This window comes from Coloeus monedula, assembly GCF_965178545.1.
Source record: "Coloeus monedula genome assembly, chromosome: 14".
Taxonomy (NCBI): domain Eukaryota; kingdom Metazoa; phylum Chordata; class Aves; order Passeriformes; family Corvidae; genus Coloeus; species Coloeus monedula.
The window spans coordinates 10,313,097-10,330,990 of NC_138794.1; the positions used below are offsets into that span (position 1 = coordinate 10,313,097).

A 17,894-nucleotide genomic window follows, 5' to 3' on the forward strand; every position below is an offset into this window, starting at 1 on the left:
CTTGCATTGATGATCACTATATGTTCACATTTTCTTCTGTCCAAGCTGGACCCTGAAGAAATGTGGACTGGTGAAGAAGTCCAGGTCTCCTGCTTGAGCTTGCTCATGGTCTTTGGAGTGAGATCATGGAGCAGATACAGCAGGGGCTGCTGATATCCAGGCATGATTTCATCTCTGAGTCAGTTTAATTCCTAGAAGCAGATTGGAAAGTGAGCAAAATGTTTATGGCCTGTGCTCTGCTTTGCCAGATTCCCAGTGGTGTAGCACAGGCTGAGAGCAACTGGGATTTCACTAATGTGGTTTTCTCTTCTCTCTTTGACATATGCAGGCTTTGTGTGTGAACTGGTCAAACCTCAAACTGCCCTGGGTGGATCTAGACTGGCTGATTGATATCTCCTGTCAGATAACTGAGCTTGATCTCTCTGCCAACTGCCTGGTGTCCCTTCCATCTGTGATCCCATGGGGCCTGATAAACCTCCGGAAGCTCAGCCTGGCTGACAATCAGCTGACGGAGTTACCCAGTGTGCAGTCCTCTGATGAGATCATTTGTACAAGGTGCGTGCACCACACACAGCTGAGCCTGCACGGAGAGCAGGCTCAAACCAGTCCCTGGGCTTGAGGGAGGCTGTGCAAGGGGAGAGCCCATTGCAGGAGCTGCTTGCTCTGTTTTCTGTCTGCTGCAAGGTTTAACTTAGGATTTGCCCCTCTGTGTTCTCAGTGTTTCCAAGTTTGTTGTCAGGACAGTTGTGGGGACTTTTATTCCTGTGTGCTGCCTCTGCTTTTCTCCAGCTCTGATGAGCCCCATTCCTCTAAGCTGGCTCAGAGTGACATTTACTGGCTGATACCAATGATTTGATCTGCTCTCTGTCCAGACCACCTCTCTCTGCTCCCTGGAAGGGTTAATTTTCTGATTAGGGTTTTATACTTTGTCTTGTGAGGCGCATTTCAGCTGCTTTCATTCAGAACTAAAGCTGTACTGGTAAAACAGATGTCTGTGGCAACAGGAAGCTTTGCTAGTGTTGTACTGATGCCTGACTGAGATTTTTCTGTACTCACAGGTTACTTGAGGTCGACGTATCCAGCAACAGGCTCTCCACTCTCCCTACTGGATTCCTACATCTTAAAAGCCTTAAAAAGCTCATCGCTTCCAAAAACTATATGGAGAAATTATTTGATGAGGAAAACAGTACGTACAGTCCAGTGTTTGGCTTACCTTTCAAGGCTGAGCTGTAGGGAAGAACCCAAAAATGTTAAAATGATGGCTTAAATGGCTTAAAAGCTTCCATGCTTATACCAAGTCCACAATGTTTCATGTTTTCTAGCAACTAATTGGATTGGTTTAAGGAAGCTGCAGGAGTTTGACGTCTCTGACAACAGGTTGGTGGAACTTCCAACGGTTTTTCTATACTGCTTCAAGTCCCTAAACATACTGAATGTTTCCAGAAATCAGCTGAAAGTGTTTCCAGATCCCTGGGCCTGCCCCCTGGTAAGTTGAACTGCTCTGGCAAAGTCAGAGGCTGAAAAAGCTGTTGAAACAATGCAAAAAAATTGACTGTGATGCTTAAAAAGTTGTCAGATGCTTAAAAGGCTGTTGTGTTTCTGTAGCAGTGCCCCTGCCAAATTTGGTTTGTGGATTTCAGATCCAGTCTTTCTGAGAAGTGTTTGTGTATGGTTGAAAAGCAAATGGGGGTGGGTGATTTTCAAAATAATTTTTGGAATACTTTTTGCCCACCAAGGAATTTGACCAGCAATTGAGTGCATCTCCTTAGCAAGCTCTGTCTGCATGCCTAATAATTTATCTAGATCAAGATATCTAAAGAGACCACCTAGAATTAATTTATTAAAACTTTTGACATGTGACAGCTGATCTACCACATTATTTGAAGAGATGATTACTACTCTCTTAAGTGTGGGGGGGTTTTATGTTTTCCAGAAATGTTGTAAGGCATCTAGAAATGCCCTGGAATTCCTACCTGATGCATTGACTGTTTTCTGGAAAAATCACCTGAGAGAAGTGGATTTTTCTGAGAACTTACTAAAAGAAGTTCCAGCAGGACTCTTCCAGCTTGAAGTAAGTGTCATTTCTTCACAGTTCTCACATTATTTTTCCTAATACTGACTCAGACCTCAAACTGGCTGCCCAGTTAAGGTAGGAGCCTAAGTCCTGGTTTGAACTGGTGCAATTTCACTGAGCGCCTGAGCAGGCTGTCACCCCCTGAATCACCACATTCAGGCCCTCATCCAGTGAGATATGATATCTAGTTTCTGACACAGGTCTTCTGAGAACTCTCTGGCTGGCTGTGGTTTGCAGAATTTGGGAGCACAGTTTGGAAGATAAGCCCTTCGTTGTAGCTTCAGGCTCCAGCCATTGAAATGTTGATGTACTCAAGTACACTCACAAATAGTTGTGTTTTTTCTTAAAAAAACACACACCAGTGTTGTGTAATTATGAGTTAGTCTTTCTGTTCTGAAAACAGCACATATGAATGCCCTAAGCAGTGCTACTTGGGACCTCTGTTATCTTAAAGGTTGTAGATTGAATAATTCTTTCCTGTGGACACCACAGATCCATGGTTTTATGTCAAAATTCTTCAGAATTTCTGCTTTCACATGCTGTTGACATGAAACCAAGCAGAACTTGGGGTTTCCTCCAAGCTTCCCCGCAAGATTGTGAAACTCAGGGTCGTGGAGAAAGAAACAGAGGTGAATCTGTGCAGAAGTTCCATGCTTTTCCCTGCTGGCCTCTGCAGGAAGGATGCAGAAGTGATGGTTCATATCCATGTCCAGCCCTGATCTCAGGATCTGCTGCAAAGGTGCCTTTTACTCCTGTTGTAACAAGAGGGTTGAACTCCCTCAGCTCTTTCCAGTGATCCCTGCACATTTGGCTTTGCTGTCTGGTGGCCATTTGTTTCCAATTGGCATTTCTCCTGAAACAGAGTGAATCCTATGGACTATTGTCTCTGAAACTTGGTTTTTCTGAATGCGTTGAGAATCATCCCAGGGGGTGGGAGCCACCATGACAGATATTAAACACTAGATGGTGCTTCCAGGGCACAATTCTTGGGTGCTGCTGCTCAGGGGTTGCTGAGGGGTGCAAAGGCACCAGGATGGGGGAGACCTCAGTGCAGTCTTTGCTGATGTTTTCAAAGTTAGTGAGCCTTGGCTGCCCTAAATAGTGTCAGTTCTTATCCATATCTCTTCAGCATTATATTCATAAAAGAAATAAATATCAAGCCTTTTCAGTGCCCCAAGGGCCAGAGTGTGGTGAGCAAGTAGAAGGTGAAACCCCATGCCTAGAGGAGCCTGGTTGCAGTTTGTGTTGGTGAACAGGGCTGTGCTTGTGCTCCAGCCCTCTCCAAAAGCAGATGTGGGAAAGGGGAGAAATGGGCAGTAACATGTTCCTACAGATAATGTATTATTTTTATGTAGGAACAGCAATGAACTCTCTTCTCCCTGGGAAAAGCAGACAGCAGAGGAGGCCTATGACTTGAAAGCACATCTCATGGGACAGTCATTTATCACTGTAGTTGCAGTGTAGTTTATCACTGGCCTTTGCATGTTTTGCAAGGAATCTCAAGACTGGGAGCAGCTCAGTCCTTAATACCATGTGTACTCCAGAAATGTGTTGTTAAGAGAAACAGAAACCTCCTCAGCTTTCCTGGCTCTTGCCTTCTAAAGAAACCAACCAAGCCATGTCTTAGTTCTCTAGACTAGTTTGCCTCTCCCTAGTTTGCTTCTCCTGAAGACACCTGGCCCCCTCTGGGTGGGATAATTTGGGTAAGACTCTGGTCAGCTTTTCCTCTTCACCAGCTGGCGAGTCACCTTAATCTGGATGCTGCAGTCCCTTCCCTCAGGTGTCACCTCACACCCTTTTGCATGCTGTGGCAGCAGGTTTGAAGGAAGTTTGTCTGCCACTGCAGTTGTGTCCCTTCTGGAGGCCCCCATTCTCACCCTGAAAGGCAGTAAAAATGGAGAAATTAGAGAGAAGAGGCAATTTAAAAGGACTAGAGATCTCCAGAATTTCAGTCATGAAGAACCACAGACAGCTGACAGTCACTAATTCTCCCCCAGGCACAGAAGCATTGGAGAGAAGCTCCCCAGGCTCTCAGCTCTCTGGAGAATGGCCTTGGTCAGTGTTTGGGGGTAATACAGACACAGTGACTGAAAGTGAACACCCCAGTTAGACCCCACGGGACACAGTTTGTGCTAATTCTGGCACGTGCAGCCTCCCTTGCCTCCTGCCCCCTGCCCAGGGCTGTTTTGGGGAGAAGTCTGAGGCATTGTCCTTGCACAGCCCATGCTGACACTTGGAGAGAGCCCCACACCAGGAGCCAAGGGTAGGCTGGGCCATCCTTCCAGGGGAGCATGACTGATGGTAAAAGCATTGGCTGTCAGGATTCAGCTTTCCAGCCCTTTCCTCCAGTCCTCATTCTGTCCTCAGTTTTGTATTCCCTTCAGCTTCCCCAAATCCCAGCAAAGCCCAATGCTGCCCCTCTCCATCACTAGAGGGAGCGTTTTGCACGATGATTCCCATTCCAGCAACTGCTGGTTGTCCATCGCTTATGTCACGTGGACACACCTCATATTTTTCCAATCTGAAAAAAGGCCAACAAACTGGCTTCGTGAGACACTGTTAATCCAGCTCAATGTAAAGGGGCATAAACATTTTATATTGTGTGGAGCACATAAAACATTTAACATACTTGACGCTGAAGTCTCTGCTGGTAAAACATGATTTCCATGGGATATAATTCATTAATATTGCTGTACTTCTGGCAGGAGATAATTCAGCTGACATTCTGCTTATCTCAGTTTTTCATGGTGGGGGACTTGCTGAATAAACTTGGTTGGAAACTCTACAGACAACACTGCTTTTCAGTGGAAAATTGGATTTTCAGCCAAATGAAAATTATAGTTTGAGCCTCGACATTATTAAGGGCAGATGGAAGAGCATAAACTTTACAAATCTGAATGGGAACTGCATTTTTTTTCTTTTATATTTCAGTTAAATTTAAAGGAGATCTTATGTTTAACTTGGTATTTCCAGCTGAGTCCTATCCGTGTGGTGTTAACTGTATGGTATCAATCAGCTTCACTTGTTTTTAAAAGTCCTGTCTCTGGTGGGAGGGGGAAAAAAAAGGAGATGTGTAACTTGTATAAATCTTGGAAAGTGAATGTAAATCCTGTCCATTTTAATAGAGATGTAATAAAAAAGCAACCAAACTTTTCCTTGTGTGAAGTAGTTCATATTTTGCACGTTGATTTTGTGCATGTACAGCAGGTGTAAATCTGACACCAGCTTATACAAACACACACACACACATATATATATCTAATCCATACGTGGCATCCTGTGTTGGTAAATCAGACTGTTCTTTTCCATTTGGAAAGGTTTCCTCACTAAAAAGTAAAATGTCCTCTTGCATGGGCTGTTTCCAACTGCATCTGTCAGCAAGTGGAGCAATAATCTCCCCAGAGTGGTGCTGCTCCGTGCAGAACTTGCTGGGGACAGGGAGGAAATGTTTGCATGCTGGGCAGCATGGACAGGATGTTCTGGTGAATAAGATGTACTTTCTTCGTGTTTCTGTTATTTAATAGCCATGCTAAAAAAGCTCTTTCTGTGTGTTTGGTGTTCTCTAACTCCAGGCTATTCCTCTCCTAGGCTTTGGTGTCCCTGAAGCTGCTGGGAAATCAGTTAGTTACATTGCCTTCGCAGGATAAGTGGAATTGCAAACAACTTAAGTCACTGGATCTTTCAAAAAACCAGCTTGGGAAGTAAGTGTTTCTTTCAAGTTTCAGCCAAGAAAACAAAAGCTGAAGAAATAATAGCAAACCCAAGTGTAACACAAAGGGTGTCAGGAGAGAATTAATCACCTGCGTAGAAGGCATTGATACCCACATACCATGTCCCCAAGTATATTGTGTCTGTGACAGTGATGAATTATCCTTTGCTGATTCTTTGGGCATTTAGCACACTGTATCATTTATTAAGTGGATAGATTATTGATAATGGCAGTTTAATTTCAGACCATGTAGGAATTTCTTCAGCCCAGTGTGTGGTTCATCACTACAAATACAAGTTTGTGGGGAGCATATCTTAACCATAAACCATCTGGCTGGACTGCAGTTACTAGTTAGTGTGGGAGTATTGTTTTGGAAAAAATGAAAAGTCTTTGTTTTTTAAATGGAAGTATAACCAGCTGCAAGTTCATAGAGAAGATTTCCAACCTAAAGGATTCTATGATTCTAAGACTGACATTAATAAGGTCATCCAGTGGAAGAGTGATGTTCTTCTGTTTAGAAATTCCAGTAAGGATGTTTAACGTAGAGAGTTAAAGGTCCTTTAGTATCTCCAAAACTGCACTGAAATGTGTCATGCCGATATCTTCTCATTTGGGTGCCTGTCCAACACAGTTTTTGGAGTCCTTAGGAGTTTCTGTGTCAGTTGCAAAAGACACATCACCACTTTTTGAATGTCCCAGTGCATTTCCGGAGTCATGCTGATGGGTCATCTTGTCCGAGGCTCCCTGGGGAGGGTGGGCAGTGGCAGCAGGTCGGTTCTCCAGTGCTTCTTGTGAAGCTCCTTCAATTTGCTGTTTGACAACCACTTAACCCTGACACCCATAAAGCTGGGGGTCAAGTGCTCCCGCCCTGGGAGCAGGGAGCGCTGCCTTGAGGAGCTCTGCTGATTTGCCAGGAGAAAACCACTGGGCTGGACAAGTGCTGGTGGAGTCTGATTGCACAGCGGGTTTCAATCCCCTCTCTCCAGAGCAGGTGGGATCCTGTGAGAGCTGTGAGCGGGGCCAGGCTCTGCCCCGTGTAGCTCAGCATCTTTCCAAGGTCTTTTCCCCACATGTCCCTGTTTTGTTTGGCCCACAGGAGCGATGAGGGATTTAAAACGAAGCGGATCCCCTTCTTCACCACCAAGAACAGAGTGCGGGGTGGCCCAGAGGCAGGTAAGGCACACAGCGAGTGCTGGGAACACCAGGTGAGCTGGGAAGCAGCAGGAATCTGCAGTTTGGCTGGAGGGAAAGCAGAGTAAATTTCTCTGCAATTTAAAGTGCAACTACATTTCATTAAGAGGAAATATGTTTAGATAAAATGTTTCTTAAGAAATGATGCAGCTGGTTGGTACCACCAATATATAAAGATGGAAGAGGAGTGAAACGTGTTTCTTTTGCTCTTTCACGAAGGTTATGCCTTTTAGCCAGAGTACTAAGTGGTATGTTGAAGGGAAATTAACCCAAAATTATCCTTGTGGCTCTTAGGATTGTTTCTGTTGTTGACTTTGTAAATGGCACATTTTTCCCCTACCTGTGATTTGTACCCTCAGTTTGGGGCAGAGCTGATGAGATGCATGTGAAATCCCAGAGAGAACAAAGGGATATCTGAAGATATTGCACTGCTTCCTGCTCTCTGTGGGATTAATCTGCATTTGTTTTGTTTGTTGTTTTATTTTAAAGCACTTGGGGAGTTTTGTCATTCTGGCTGCCTGCAGAATGCCTGGCTCTAAACATTCCTTGCCAGTCACAGAGTGGGATAGAGCTGGCGTCGTCCTGACGCACATCTGAGCAGCCCTTGGCTGCTTGTGGGAGGAGGAGGCCCTCCTGCAGCAAATCCTTCCCTCAGTTCCCCTGAAAATTGTGCCTGAGGTGAAATTGATAAATGAACCATCTACAGCCATAGCTGTAGGTTAGGGCTGGAGATTCTCACCTTCAGTCAGCAACTGTGAGAGGCAGAGGCTCTACCTGGACCTCTGGGCAAGGCTGATCCTGCCTCGTTTTCCTGTCCATGGAAGTAGAGGCTGCTGTGCTGAGTAAGGTGTGTGTGCCCCCTGCGGGGGAGAAGAGGTTGGTCTGTGCTGTTTCACCAGCAGGAAATGGAAATAGAAATGCTGCGACATTGTTGGAATAGGGAACAACTGGAAAAGGAGTCTGAACCTTGTGAATCTGTGGAGTCTGACACACCCTCAGAGCTTCGCTGTGAAATGCTACAGCAGCATTTCGCAAACGGGAGAGAAGGGCAGGAGCCAGCAGGCAAAGGCAGCTAAAACCAGCTCTAAAAGGGAATTGCTGTCCTAGTGGAAATCTCTACATGCTGCAAGCCCAGCATAACCCCCTGCAGAAAGCAGGAGATGATGGGCTCTGCATCAGTAACATTTGAACAACCGTGGCACGTTACACCCTGGTGCAACCTGGAGCTGCCTCAGGTGGCTTAAGATAGCGGGGGGGCACAGAGTAGCCCACCTGGCTGGTGCCACAGTGTAGCAGCCATGGAGACAGAGCAAAGCCAGCTCATCCTTTTCTCTCTGTTCCTCTGCCAAGTATAGCTTGGTGAGACGAGAGGATGTGGCCAAGAATTAAACATCAAGAGAAAACAGAAGCTGGAGTACATCAGATGCTCACAGAAGTCTCCTGGTGAGGTGGGGGTGGACAGGTTTTCATATGATTTACCAACAAAGCTGTTTACTTAAGTCTAGATTATTTAAAGAGAATAATTTATGGATGCTCACTATACTTGATTGATAAGTCTCAGAATAACTCCTTGCACATGCATGTGGTGTTGGTAGCGTTTATTCATCCAAAAATATATTTTCAAGATGGGATTTGTTTTAATTTTTCTACAGTTCTTTAAAAGAAAATTTGAGCTGAAGCCAGAGAAATCATAAATAACTCATGAATAAGTAATTACAATTCATAAACACCTCAAGCTTGCTTCCAATATAGTACACTCCTTTCCACCTGGGACTCTTCGGTGAATTCAGAGTATTGCTGCTATTTTAGGTGTTTGCTCCTACGTGTCCAAGAGGGGCTAAATCTGTCTCTGCCTAGGTACCTACTGAAAGAGCAACAATGCAAAGTTTAAGTCCAGCGATGAGCCAGAAAGGAAGTGAATTGCATCCATAAATAAGCCTGCTGTTCTCCTAAAATAATCCCAAAGATGATTTTTTTATTTGAAAACTCAAAGGCGGACTGTGACACTGCCCACACCAGACAGTGCTGTCACGTATATGAAACACCCCTGCAGACAGTGTAGCTCTATCTTACGCCTTTTCTGATCACAGCTCAGGCTGGAAGTGCTGTTAATATTAGAACTGGGGATTTTTCTCCTGAGGAAACCTCTTCCATTTTCCTTTTTTTTTTTTTTCCTCTTTTTGGCTAAGTCTAGTTACAGTTCCTCAAGTCTTCTCTGTAGGGGAAGAAGATCTTAGTGGAAGTAGAATAGTCCCATCCCTGAGGAAGGGAGAGTCTTGCATCTCAGGGAGTTGCTTTGATTGACCATGGAGGCAGCAGATGGTGCTGGTTATACTTTCCTAATCAGACTCAAAATGTCCCTGAACTTCCTTCATTTCAGGATGCTCCTTGGTAGATAAATGTGACATCCTTAATGCAGCAACACAATCCATGGCAGCTTTTTGTCCTGCTATCCCAGGAGTCATCTGTGGGGTGAAATGATGTTCTTTGGAACTTGCTGAGTTTCCCTTTGCTTGAACTTCTCCAGCAGCAGCAACTCAGCCATGCAGTTGATGCTGTTACTGCTTCGGTTGCTCCCAAGATAACGCAATATGTTCCTCAGGCATGGAGGAAGTGCCCTGAGTCCTTCTGTCTAAAACAGAGCAGAGGACCAAACACCAGCATGTTTTAGAGACAGCATATATCAGTCTGTCAGCTGCAGTTTGGGTTTCCTTCTCTGTTGTTACTGACTTTGATCCCCATAAATTACTGCAGGATGCAACATGGGGGTCTGAACATAAATTCTGACTGGCTTCTGGCTTTTCTCAGACAATATGGGAAAAACATGCCGAGAACCAGTTGTGCCCTGGGTGTGCCCTTTCCAGTGCCATGTTCAGAACCAGGTGTGCCCATGGGATGCTCTCTGAGTGCCAGCTGTTAGGCTGCAATAGGGGCAGTTCATAAGGTATTATCATGTACTCAACAGCAAGAGATAAGGTGCCACTCGTCCCCTGATGTTTAGTTGTTTTGGCAGGCTTGGAGTTCCTCCCTCAGCACCCCATAAGTCCTGGACACTGTTGCCTTCCAACACTGTGGTTTTAGGACACTGAGATGTGAACATTGATGTTTGATTGTCACTGAAGGCCATTTGCTTTTCTGCTCTTGCTTGGTGGTGGTCCCTGCCAATGGACATGACCTCATGTCCTGCCTGCAAAGTTCAGGTGAAACTCTTGGTTCAGAGCCTTGATGCGTGTTTTGTAGGGTATTTTTTTAAAGGTGCGATTTGTTTCCTGTCTCGTTACAGGTCCTTTTTTGGAGTTTCCAGCATTTCTGAGTGATTCTCTGGAGGTTCTTTATCTGAATGACAATCAGCTGGACTCTGTCCCGCAGTCCGTTTGCCTCCTGAAAAGTTTAACAGAGCTTTATTTAGGAAAGTAAGTCCATGTCCTGGAAAAACTTTGCAGTGTTATTTCCATGTTGTTTTAGTGACCAGTCTTCTGTGAGCCCCACCCCAGATGTCCAGTGCTTTTGAAGTCATAAAGATGGAAACAGTCAGCCCCTTGTTAGAACTGTGCCCATGGTTTGCTTTAGATAAAGAGGGGGCTGGTCTTTTGAATTAGGGAAGATGATCTACTGCTTTAAACACAGGCCTGGGAATCTAATGTGCCTCTAGTTCATTCTGGCTTTTTGCTGTCAGTTTCTGTAGTGTTACATTCAATAACTCATCATTTTTGCCTTTATTTCCTCAACTATCCAGCAAAGATGATTACATTTGTCTGCCTCAGAGGATAAATTGAGGTTATACATCACTTTTAGGATGGAAATTGCTATTAAAGTGCTGAGTAGTCTTATTAAAATGTTAATGGAAGATTTCTGCAAGGATAGAATAGCGTAATCTGAGAGTCCATGAGAGCAGCTACTTACACACAAAGCCTGGTTGTTGGTAGATTTATTTGTTTTTGTACAGTAACCCTGGTATCCGAGAGCTTCCTCCAGAACTTGGACAGCTGGCTAATCTCTGGCAGCTGGATATCGAGGAACTAAATATCAGTAATGTTCCTGCAGAGATCAGAAAAGAGGGTAAGGCTGATGCTGTGTATTCTTTATTAAATTGAATGAACATACAATAAAATCTCTTCCTTTTAATGGTCAAGAGCAGGAGCAGACAGTGTATGCTCAAACCCTCATTGGGGTTAACTGGAATTGCACAGGGAAACCTCCTACTCGTATTTACAAATTTGCTAATCAGCGCTAAGATCTGGCTGTATGATCAATTTAAGACAGATCACAGTTTGAAATGATGACTTATAAATGCCGTATTTCAATTGCAGTGTGCATAAATTCTGTGGCTTGCTTCCTGAATGTGTATATTTTAGGATATTTAGGTTGTCTCTCTAAAGACTGAGATGTTTAGGATCAGCAGCCACGGTCCCATTGAAGTGACTTTATTGTAAGCTGCTAGGTTTTTGGATCTATTACAATGCTGTCTTCTTTTTTTTTGTGCATTTTAATCAGAAAATCCTGTGGGAACAAAGTAATTAGGAATTGTTCCTGCTCCAGCAGTATACTGTTGAAGCCTCAATCTAACTTTAACTGGAAACATAAAAGTAGAAGGAAAAACCGAGTATTTTCCAATACTAAATTAGTATTTTATGTTTCCTTTCAGCTTCTGAAGCATAGGAGCCCCAGCATTTGTTTCTCCTTACAGTGCTCCATTGTGGAGCCTCAGAGCAGTGACCTTTTCCTGGGGTCTCTGTCTCAGGTTTGTCTGCTGGTGGTTTCTTTGTTTATTCTCTGGGTTGTCTCAGCCCACAGCAAAACTGCAGGGGAAGCATGAATTCAGCTGATGTGTCTGCAGCAGTGGGTTTTGTGCTGTCCCTGAGAGTGTTTGTGGCTGCAGTCCCCAGCTCCAGCCCGTTCTCTCCCCCACAGGCCCCAAGACAGTGCTGGCGTATTTACGAGCGCAGCTGCGGCGGGCAGAGAAGTGCAAGCTGATGAAGATGATCATCATCGGCCCTCCCCGGCAGGGCAAGTCCACACTGGTGGAGATCCTGCAGACAGGGAAGGTGCCCCAGATGATGCACAGTGATGCTACCATCCGGACAACAAAATGGGAGCTCCCCAAGCCTGTGGGGCACAAGGCAAAGGTGAAAAGCAGTCGGAAATCCTCAGCCCCAGTAGGATGTTGGAGCCTTGCAGGGTCCATTTGGGCTGAAATTGTCCTTTTACAAAGAGCAGTTTCCATTACCTCACAAATGATGTGGTTTTAAACCCATTGCAATTCTGTTTCGTTTCCAGTTGGTACTAGAGGGCAGTTCTGTTTTCCTGACTAACTGTACTCTAAAGAGAGCTCTGTGTGACTGCTAAAATTCTGGCTCTCCCACCTTGAGTGGATACTAATTTTGAGAGACTGCTTTAAATCAGCTTCTCTACAGCAGATTGTCCTTTCATTTGGGACATCAGTACCTAAAGCTGGACTTCCTTCGTATCAGAACTGTCCTAGGTGGGGAATGTGGGTGGAAGGTAGGGTGCCTGACCTCTGGTGTGATCCAGGGATGTCTAAGGCATATCTTAAACATCCAAATCTCAGATGACTCGTTCATGGAATGTGTCATACTGAACTCATTTGGAGAGCACTGATTTAATCCAAGCATTTGTAGGTGGCTCTGTCCACTGCCTGCAGAGTAGTCCAGGGATTAGAGGATGCAGAATTGGTCCTGAGGTCTTGTCAGAGCTGAGGGGATGCAAATTCATGGCTCCTCCTTTCCAGATGAGAGCCATGACCACCAGACTGTTTTGGAAGGGAGAAAGGAGCCTGCTGAGTTCACAGCAGAGAGTGCCAGGCCAAAGACAGAAAGAAAACAGCAACACAGACTGACTCCTTGAAGGGAAGACTGGTAGTAGAAGGGATTTGTGCATTTTGTGTTGAGGAGCAGCTGAATAAAATAAAAGTGTAGACAGCACCAGAGACCAGGAGTTGGGATCAAGACACTGAACGGGCTTTTATCCCTATCTCAGAGTCTGTCTGTCCACACACACACTCACAGCTGAAGGTCTTTCGGGTGAACAAAGCAGTCCTTGTTCTGATTAGGGCTTGGTTTCAACAATATGGAAGTTCTTCCAGCTGTTTTTGGGAGACTTCACGCGGATTGCACAGGATCAGAGCCCTGCTGAGATACTGAGCTTCTGGCTGAACTCTCATAGGGTAGCTTTCATGTGGGATCAGTCGGTTCCTGGCCCCAGACCCCTAAACGGAGCCCACTGGGTGTTACGTGATGCTCTGAGGATGGTGGCTGGAGCAGGGTTTGGTTTTGTGCGCAGTCTCAGGGTTTTTGACTCTCCAGGGCCGAATGATTTAGGGACAGAGCTTCCTGGGTATGCAGGTACTTCTTGCTGCAACTGGGAGCCTGAATGCCATTTAAGCAGAGAGCTAGGCTCCCTCTTAGTGCTGTCATAGGGCTGCACAGAGCAATGGATGCAGGGGTACTGGGGAGAGAGACAGAGCTGGAGAGGCCTCCATTTAAGCATTCCCCCAGAAATCAGTGAGTCTGATTCCCACCAACTGTGGTTCTGGCCCATCTCTGGCATGGCACAGACATCAGAAGCCTGGGAGCAATGTGTAGGAGGTGTTTATGAAAGGCCTGAGAAGCTTCCCATCTCTCAGCATCTCTCTTCTGCTTGGCTCAGCTCAGTCTGAGCTCAGTGGAAGTGATTTCAGCAGGGGTTTCCTGTTCCCCACAGCAGTGGCAGATAAGCAGCTTCAATGGTCCTGTCGAGCGTGGCACAGACAAGGATGAAACAGTTTCTATTCCAGATGCAGTGAAATACAGGGCTCAGAATGAGACCCTTGTTTGTACTGGAGAATCCACAGCATTAACTGGAGTTTTACCAGCATCAAGGGCACCTCTATCGTTTTAGCAGCAAGTAATTAGTCTTGATTTCCTGTGGGGAAGTGGTAGCCATGCTTAACAATTGCTTGTTGATTTATCTTTCCTGGAGGCACAATTAGGACATTGAACCCCTTCTTGTGTCATACATTATGCAGGCGTAGGTTTATACTTCAGCTATTATCTCCCAGTGATTTACTGCCACGGTTTGATTTGAACACTTCTCTTTGTCTAAGTAGGTTGATTCAGTGGAGTTCAATGTCTGGGATATCGGAGGCCCAGCAAGCATGTCTACAGTCAATCAGTGTTTCTTCACAGACAAAGCATTGTACATAGTGGTCTGGAACTTGGCACTGGGGGAAGAAGCTGTGGCAAACTTACAGTTCTGGTTGCTGAACATTGAGGTAAGAAGTCACTGGTGGGCTCTGGGATATCTATTTATCAAGTAGTAGCTCAGCACGCAGATATGTGATATTGCAGATCCTTTTTGCTCTGCTTTTGAAAGCTCCCCAAGCTATGAATTTTGCACAGCATTTGGAATTCATTTTCCATTACGCTGTAGGCGTATCGCTATATTTAAAGGTTTAAATTTATCATTTGCTTTGTTCTCCCTCACACACAGCAGAGAATGAAACAAAAGCTGATTTATAAACCCTTGCTAAGTAAGGCTGAACATACTTATTTTGGAATTAGTGTTTGACCACACTGTGCTCCAAGGGGGGTTTGAAGCATTTTCTTTCTTGTGTGGGTTAGACACACATTAGTCTTGAGGTTATATTTTTAACACTTTAGATTCAGGTAAGCTAGAGAGTATTTCCAAAACAGCTATCATTTAGACTCCAAGCTGCAGTGAATTCATTGCTGTGGATTGATTTTTGTAATACCATGTTCATAATTGTTTGTAACTGTTTATTATTTGATAATTGTCTTAACATTAAATGCACAAAAATGGGTGCCTCTCGAAAAGCAAATATCTTGTCTATATCAAAGTATTAATGGCCAGCAGCAATCAAAAAGCCAAAGTAGGTAACAAAGCTGAAAGGAAAATTATTATATTTCAAAAATGTATGATGTGTCCTTAATACATCCCAGCAAGCACATAGTGGCATCAGGAAAAATGCAGAGAAATATCATCATGATGGTTAAAAGTAGGGAAAAATGAAAAGGGCTACATGTAGACATGATGGGGAAAGGAGAAAACCACAAGAGAGTCTTGTTCATGGTCTTTTACCATAGAACTGGGAGAGAACAAATGAAATTGTAGCTTTGAAGCGAACAATGGGAAGTATCTTAAACACACTGGATGGCTAACCTGTGGAATTTCATGGAAGTACAATGTGCTGGGGGTACCAGAAATTGGAAGGACAGACTGGTGAATGAAAACTCTATCAGGTGCTGTTAACTCTGAGATACTCCCTCGTGCTGAGGAAGTCAGTGAGCTGCAGGCTGCTGAGTACTGGGAGAACACACCAGGGAACATCTCTCCATCCTACCCTGTGCCTGTGCTCTCCATGAGCCTCCAGGCAGCAGCATACTGGGACCTTGGTGTGGATTGGTGCAGCCACCACTCCTGGGTCTGCCTGGGGTTGTTTGGTGTCACTCAGGTTCGGAGATGTCAGTGGGCATCCTCAGAGGGAAATGGATTGCCTGCAAAGAAGGATATATTTCTGCTTCTGAATATTCTTCTGTGGTCAAACTCATTTGGGTGGGCAAATGATCCCTGCTTAAGCCTGTGCAATTTGGCAGCATGTTCCCTGAGATGTGGATGCATTCCAGGGTCATAATACAATCATGGAAGGGTTGGAAGAAACCATGAGATCATCTAATCCATTCCTTTGCTCTGATTCAGGATTAAGTAGATTTAGACTTTTCTAGAAGTTTATCTCACCTCTCCATATACCTCCAGTGAAAAAGTTTGTGTGACTTCCCCAGGTGTCCATTCCAGGCTGTAACTAGCCTTTTTCAGAATAGCAGAGCTCCTGGCTGCAGGTTAAGTTAACTTTGGGCAGACATGGTTCCCTTTATTTCACTAACTCACAGCAACTCCCTTTGTGTTAAACCCTGACATAAAAACCCAAAGTGACAGTTTCCTGCTCTGCAGTAGCAGCAGATGATTAAGCCATGCTCTGCAGAACTTCTGTAATACCCAGATCGCTTGTAGCTGTTGTCAAGCAGCCATGACAGGTTGTCTCTACTTTATAAATATATGTATATATTCCATTTTATTAATATATGTGACTCCCTCCTCTTAAATATTATGCTTTTCACATGTCCTCACTGATGTAATCTGGATAAGATCACTGTCAGTGTTTCTCTTGCAGGCCAAGGCTCCGAACTCAGTGGTGTTGGTGGTAGGAACACACCTTGATTTGATTGAAACCAAATTCCGTGTGGAGAGGATAGCAACTCTGAGGGCATATGTCCTGGCTCTGTGTCGGTCTCCCTCTGGATCCAGAGCAACTGGCTTCCCAGATATCACCTTCAAGCACCTGCAGTAAGTACTTGTGCCTTTGTGAAGTTCAGTCACTCTTTATTTTATGACACTTTTAACAATTTTGAGATACTTGATCTCCTTGGCAACGGAACCAATTTAGAGACTCGTCAGCATTGCATTTCATCTATTTTTGACTCAGATAATGTATTATAACGAGAGAGAAGGTCAGTGTTGCTCAGGGGGCTGATGATGAGTCTGAGAGCTGGAAGCTACAAAGTCATGACCTTGACCAGCCTGTTTACTGCTCCCCCTTCACTCAGGTTTCTCACTGTTTATTGGTGACACGTTAGTCTCAAGGGGAGAAGGTGCAGATTGACTGATTAATGCTGCAGAGCGTGAGAGTGTGACTGTCACACGGTGGATGCCAGGGGATTTGTTGAGGGGAGGCTGTGGGTGGTACCTGATGTGGGAACACAGCTCACGTGGCACTGTCGGCTGGGCAAGGAGGGGTCAGTCCCCTGTGCCCCTGGCAGTCCAAACCTGTGCCATCCATCTCCAGCTGTCACAACTGGGGGCTGGTACTGCCTGGGAGATGGGTGTCACTCAGGCCACGCAGTCTGACACTGCTCCAAGAGAATGCCCCTGGGGAGAAGAGGCCCCTCCTGCTGGGAATGAAGCGTCTGTGAGTCAGGGGGTGAACGTGGATGCAGCAGGCTGGCACCAGACAACATGAAAATGCCTCTGCCTGGGGCAAGAGCAGGTGGCAGCTGGCAAGTGAGGAAGGGCACTGTGATGTCCCCAGCACTTCCCATCTGCTGCCTGGCAAAGGCATCAGCCGACCTCCCACGTACCACTCTGCAGGCACTGTCAGGCATCCCAGCCTGTGCCAGGCATCCCAGCTGGCTCTTCCCCCGTTAGGAGGAACACCAGGGACACACTGTGAGGCTCAAAGACTCACCATGAGAAGAAGAAAACTTTGTGTTTATGTCACCTCAAGCCTCTTTTCCCATCGTAACATGATCTCAATCATTCTTTCTCAAGGGGACTTTCTTTCAGCCTGACACACATCCTGTACTATCCTCTGTGCCTTCCTTTCCCCTTGCGTTTCTCCCCAGCCTGATTTCATACCTCCTCCTTCCTGTGCCTCTCCACACCCTGTCATCCACCTGGAATATATGTGGTATTAAGCTCTGGGGCTGGAGGTGTGTAAGGAGTGTGAAATCCTTGTGTGGTGACCCCGGGTGCTTCTATTACTTGTCAGGGTCCTCCAGCATCCCAGTGAATCGCTCACTTCCCGGTGCCATGGAGGGCTGAGGTTTAAGACAAAGCATATTTCATTAGAGAAGGATTTTCTGTCTGTCATGGGAACATGTGTAGGATCAGTTAGAAAGACACTTTGTTGGGGAAAGTGGAAGAGAACTGTTCTTATCCAGCCCACAAAAAGACTAAAACTAGTGGGAGTTGGAGAGCAGGATTTTAGCTATTAAAGAGATAATGAAGGCCAGCTTTTAGGATCTAAGCATCAATTCCCTAATTGCAGGATCCAGCTGAGAAAGGACCAGAATAAGGGTGGGAAAAGGTGTCTGGTAGTCATCATCCTGCCTCTTTGATCTGGGGCAG

The 17,894-nt window shown here is 45.3% G+C and overlaps 1 protein-coding gene across 1 annotated transcript in view; it reads left to right on the forward strand.

Moving 5' to 3' along the window:
* LRRK1 (leucine rich repeat kinase 1) overlaps window positions 1–17,894 on the forward strand; it is a gene marked incomplete at its 5' end in the record, with an annotated part of 69,608 nt that overhangs the window by 25,086 nt on the left and 26,628 nt on the right. Inside the window, 11 exons of the mRNA XM_082290373.1 lie at window positions 329–555; window positions 1,059–1,186; window positions 1,323–1,486; window positions 1,934–2,071; window positions 5,663–5,775; window positions 6,880–6,956; window positions 10,258–10,387; window positions 10,921–11,033; window positions 11,886–12,100; window positions 14,080–14,244; window positions 16,162–16,334. Of these exons, the coding sequence (XP_082146499.1) occupies window positions 329–555; window positions 1,059–1,186; window positions 1,323–1,486; window positions 1,934–2,071; window positions 5,663–5,775; window positions 6,880–6,956; window positions 10,258–10,387; window positions 10,921–11,033; window positions 11,886–12,100; window positions 14,080–14,244; window positions 16,162–16,334 (1,643 nt within the window). The remainder of the gene's footprint in view (window positions 1–328; window positions 556–1,058; window positions 1,187–1,322; window positions 1,487–1,933; window positions 2,072–5,662; window positions 5,776–6,879; window positions 6,957–10,257; window positions 10,388–10,920; window positions 11,034–11,885; window positions 12,101–14,079; window positions 14,245–16,161; window positions 16,335–17,894) is intronic.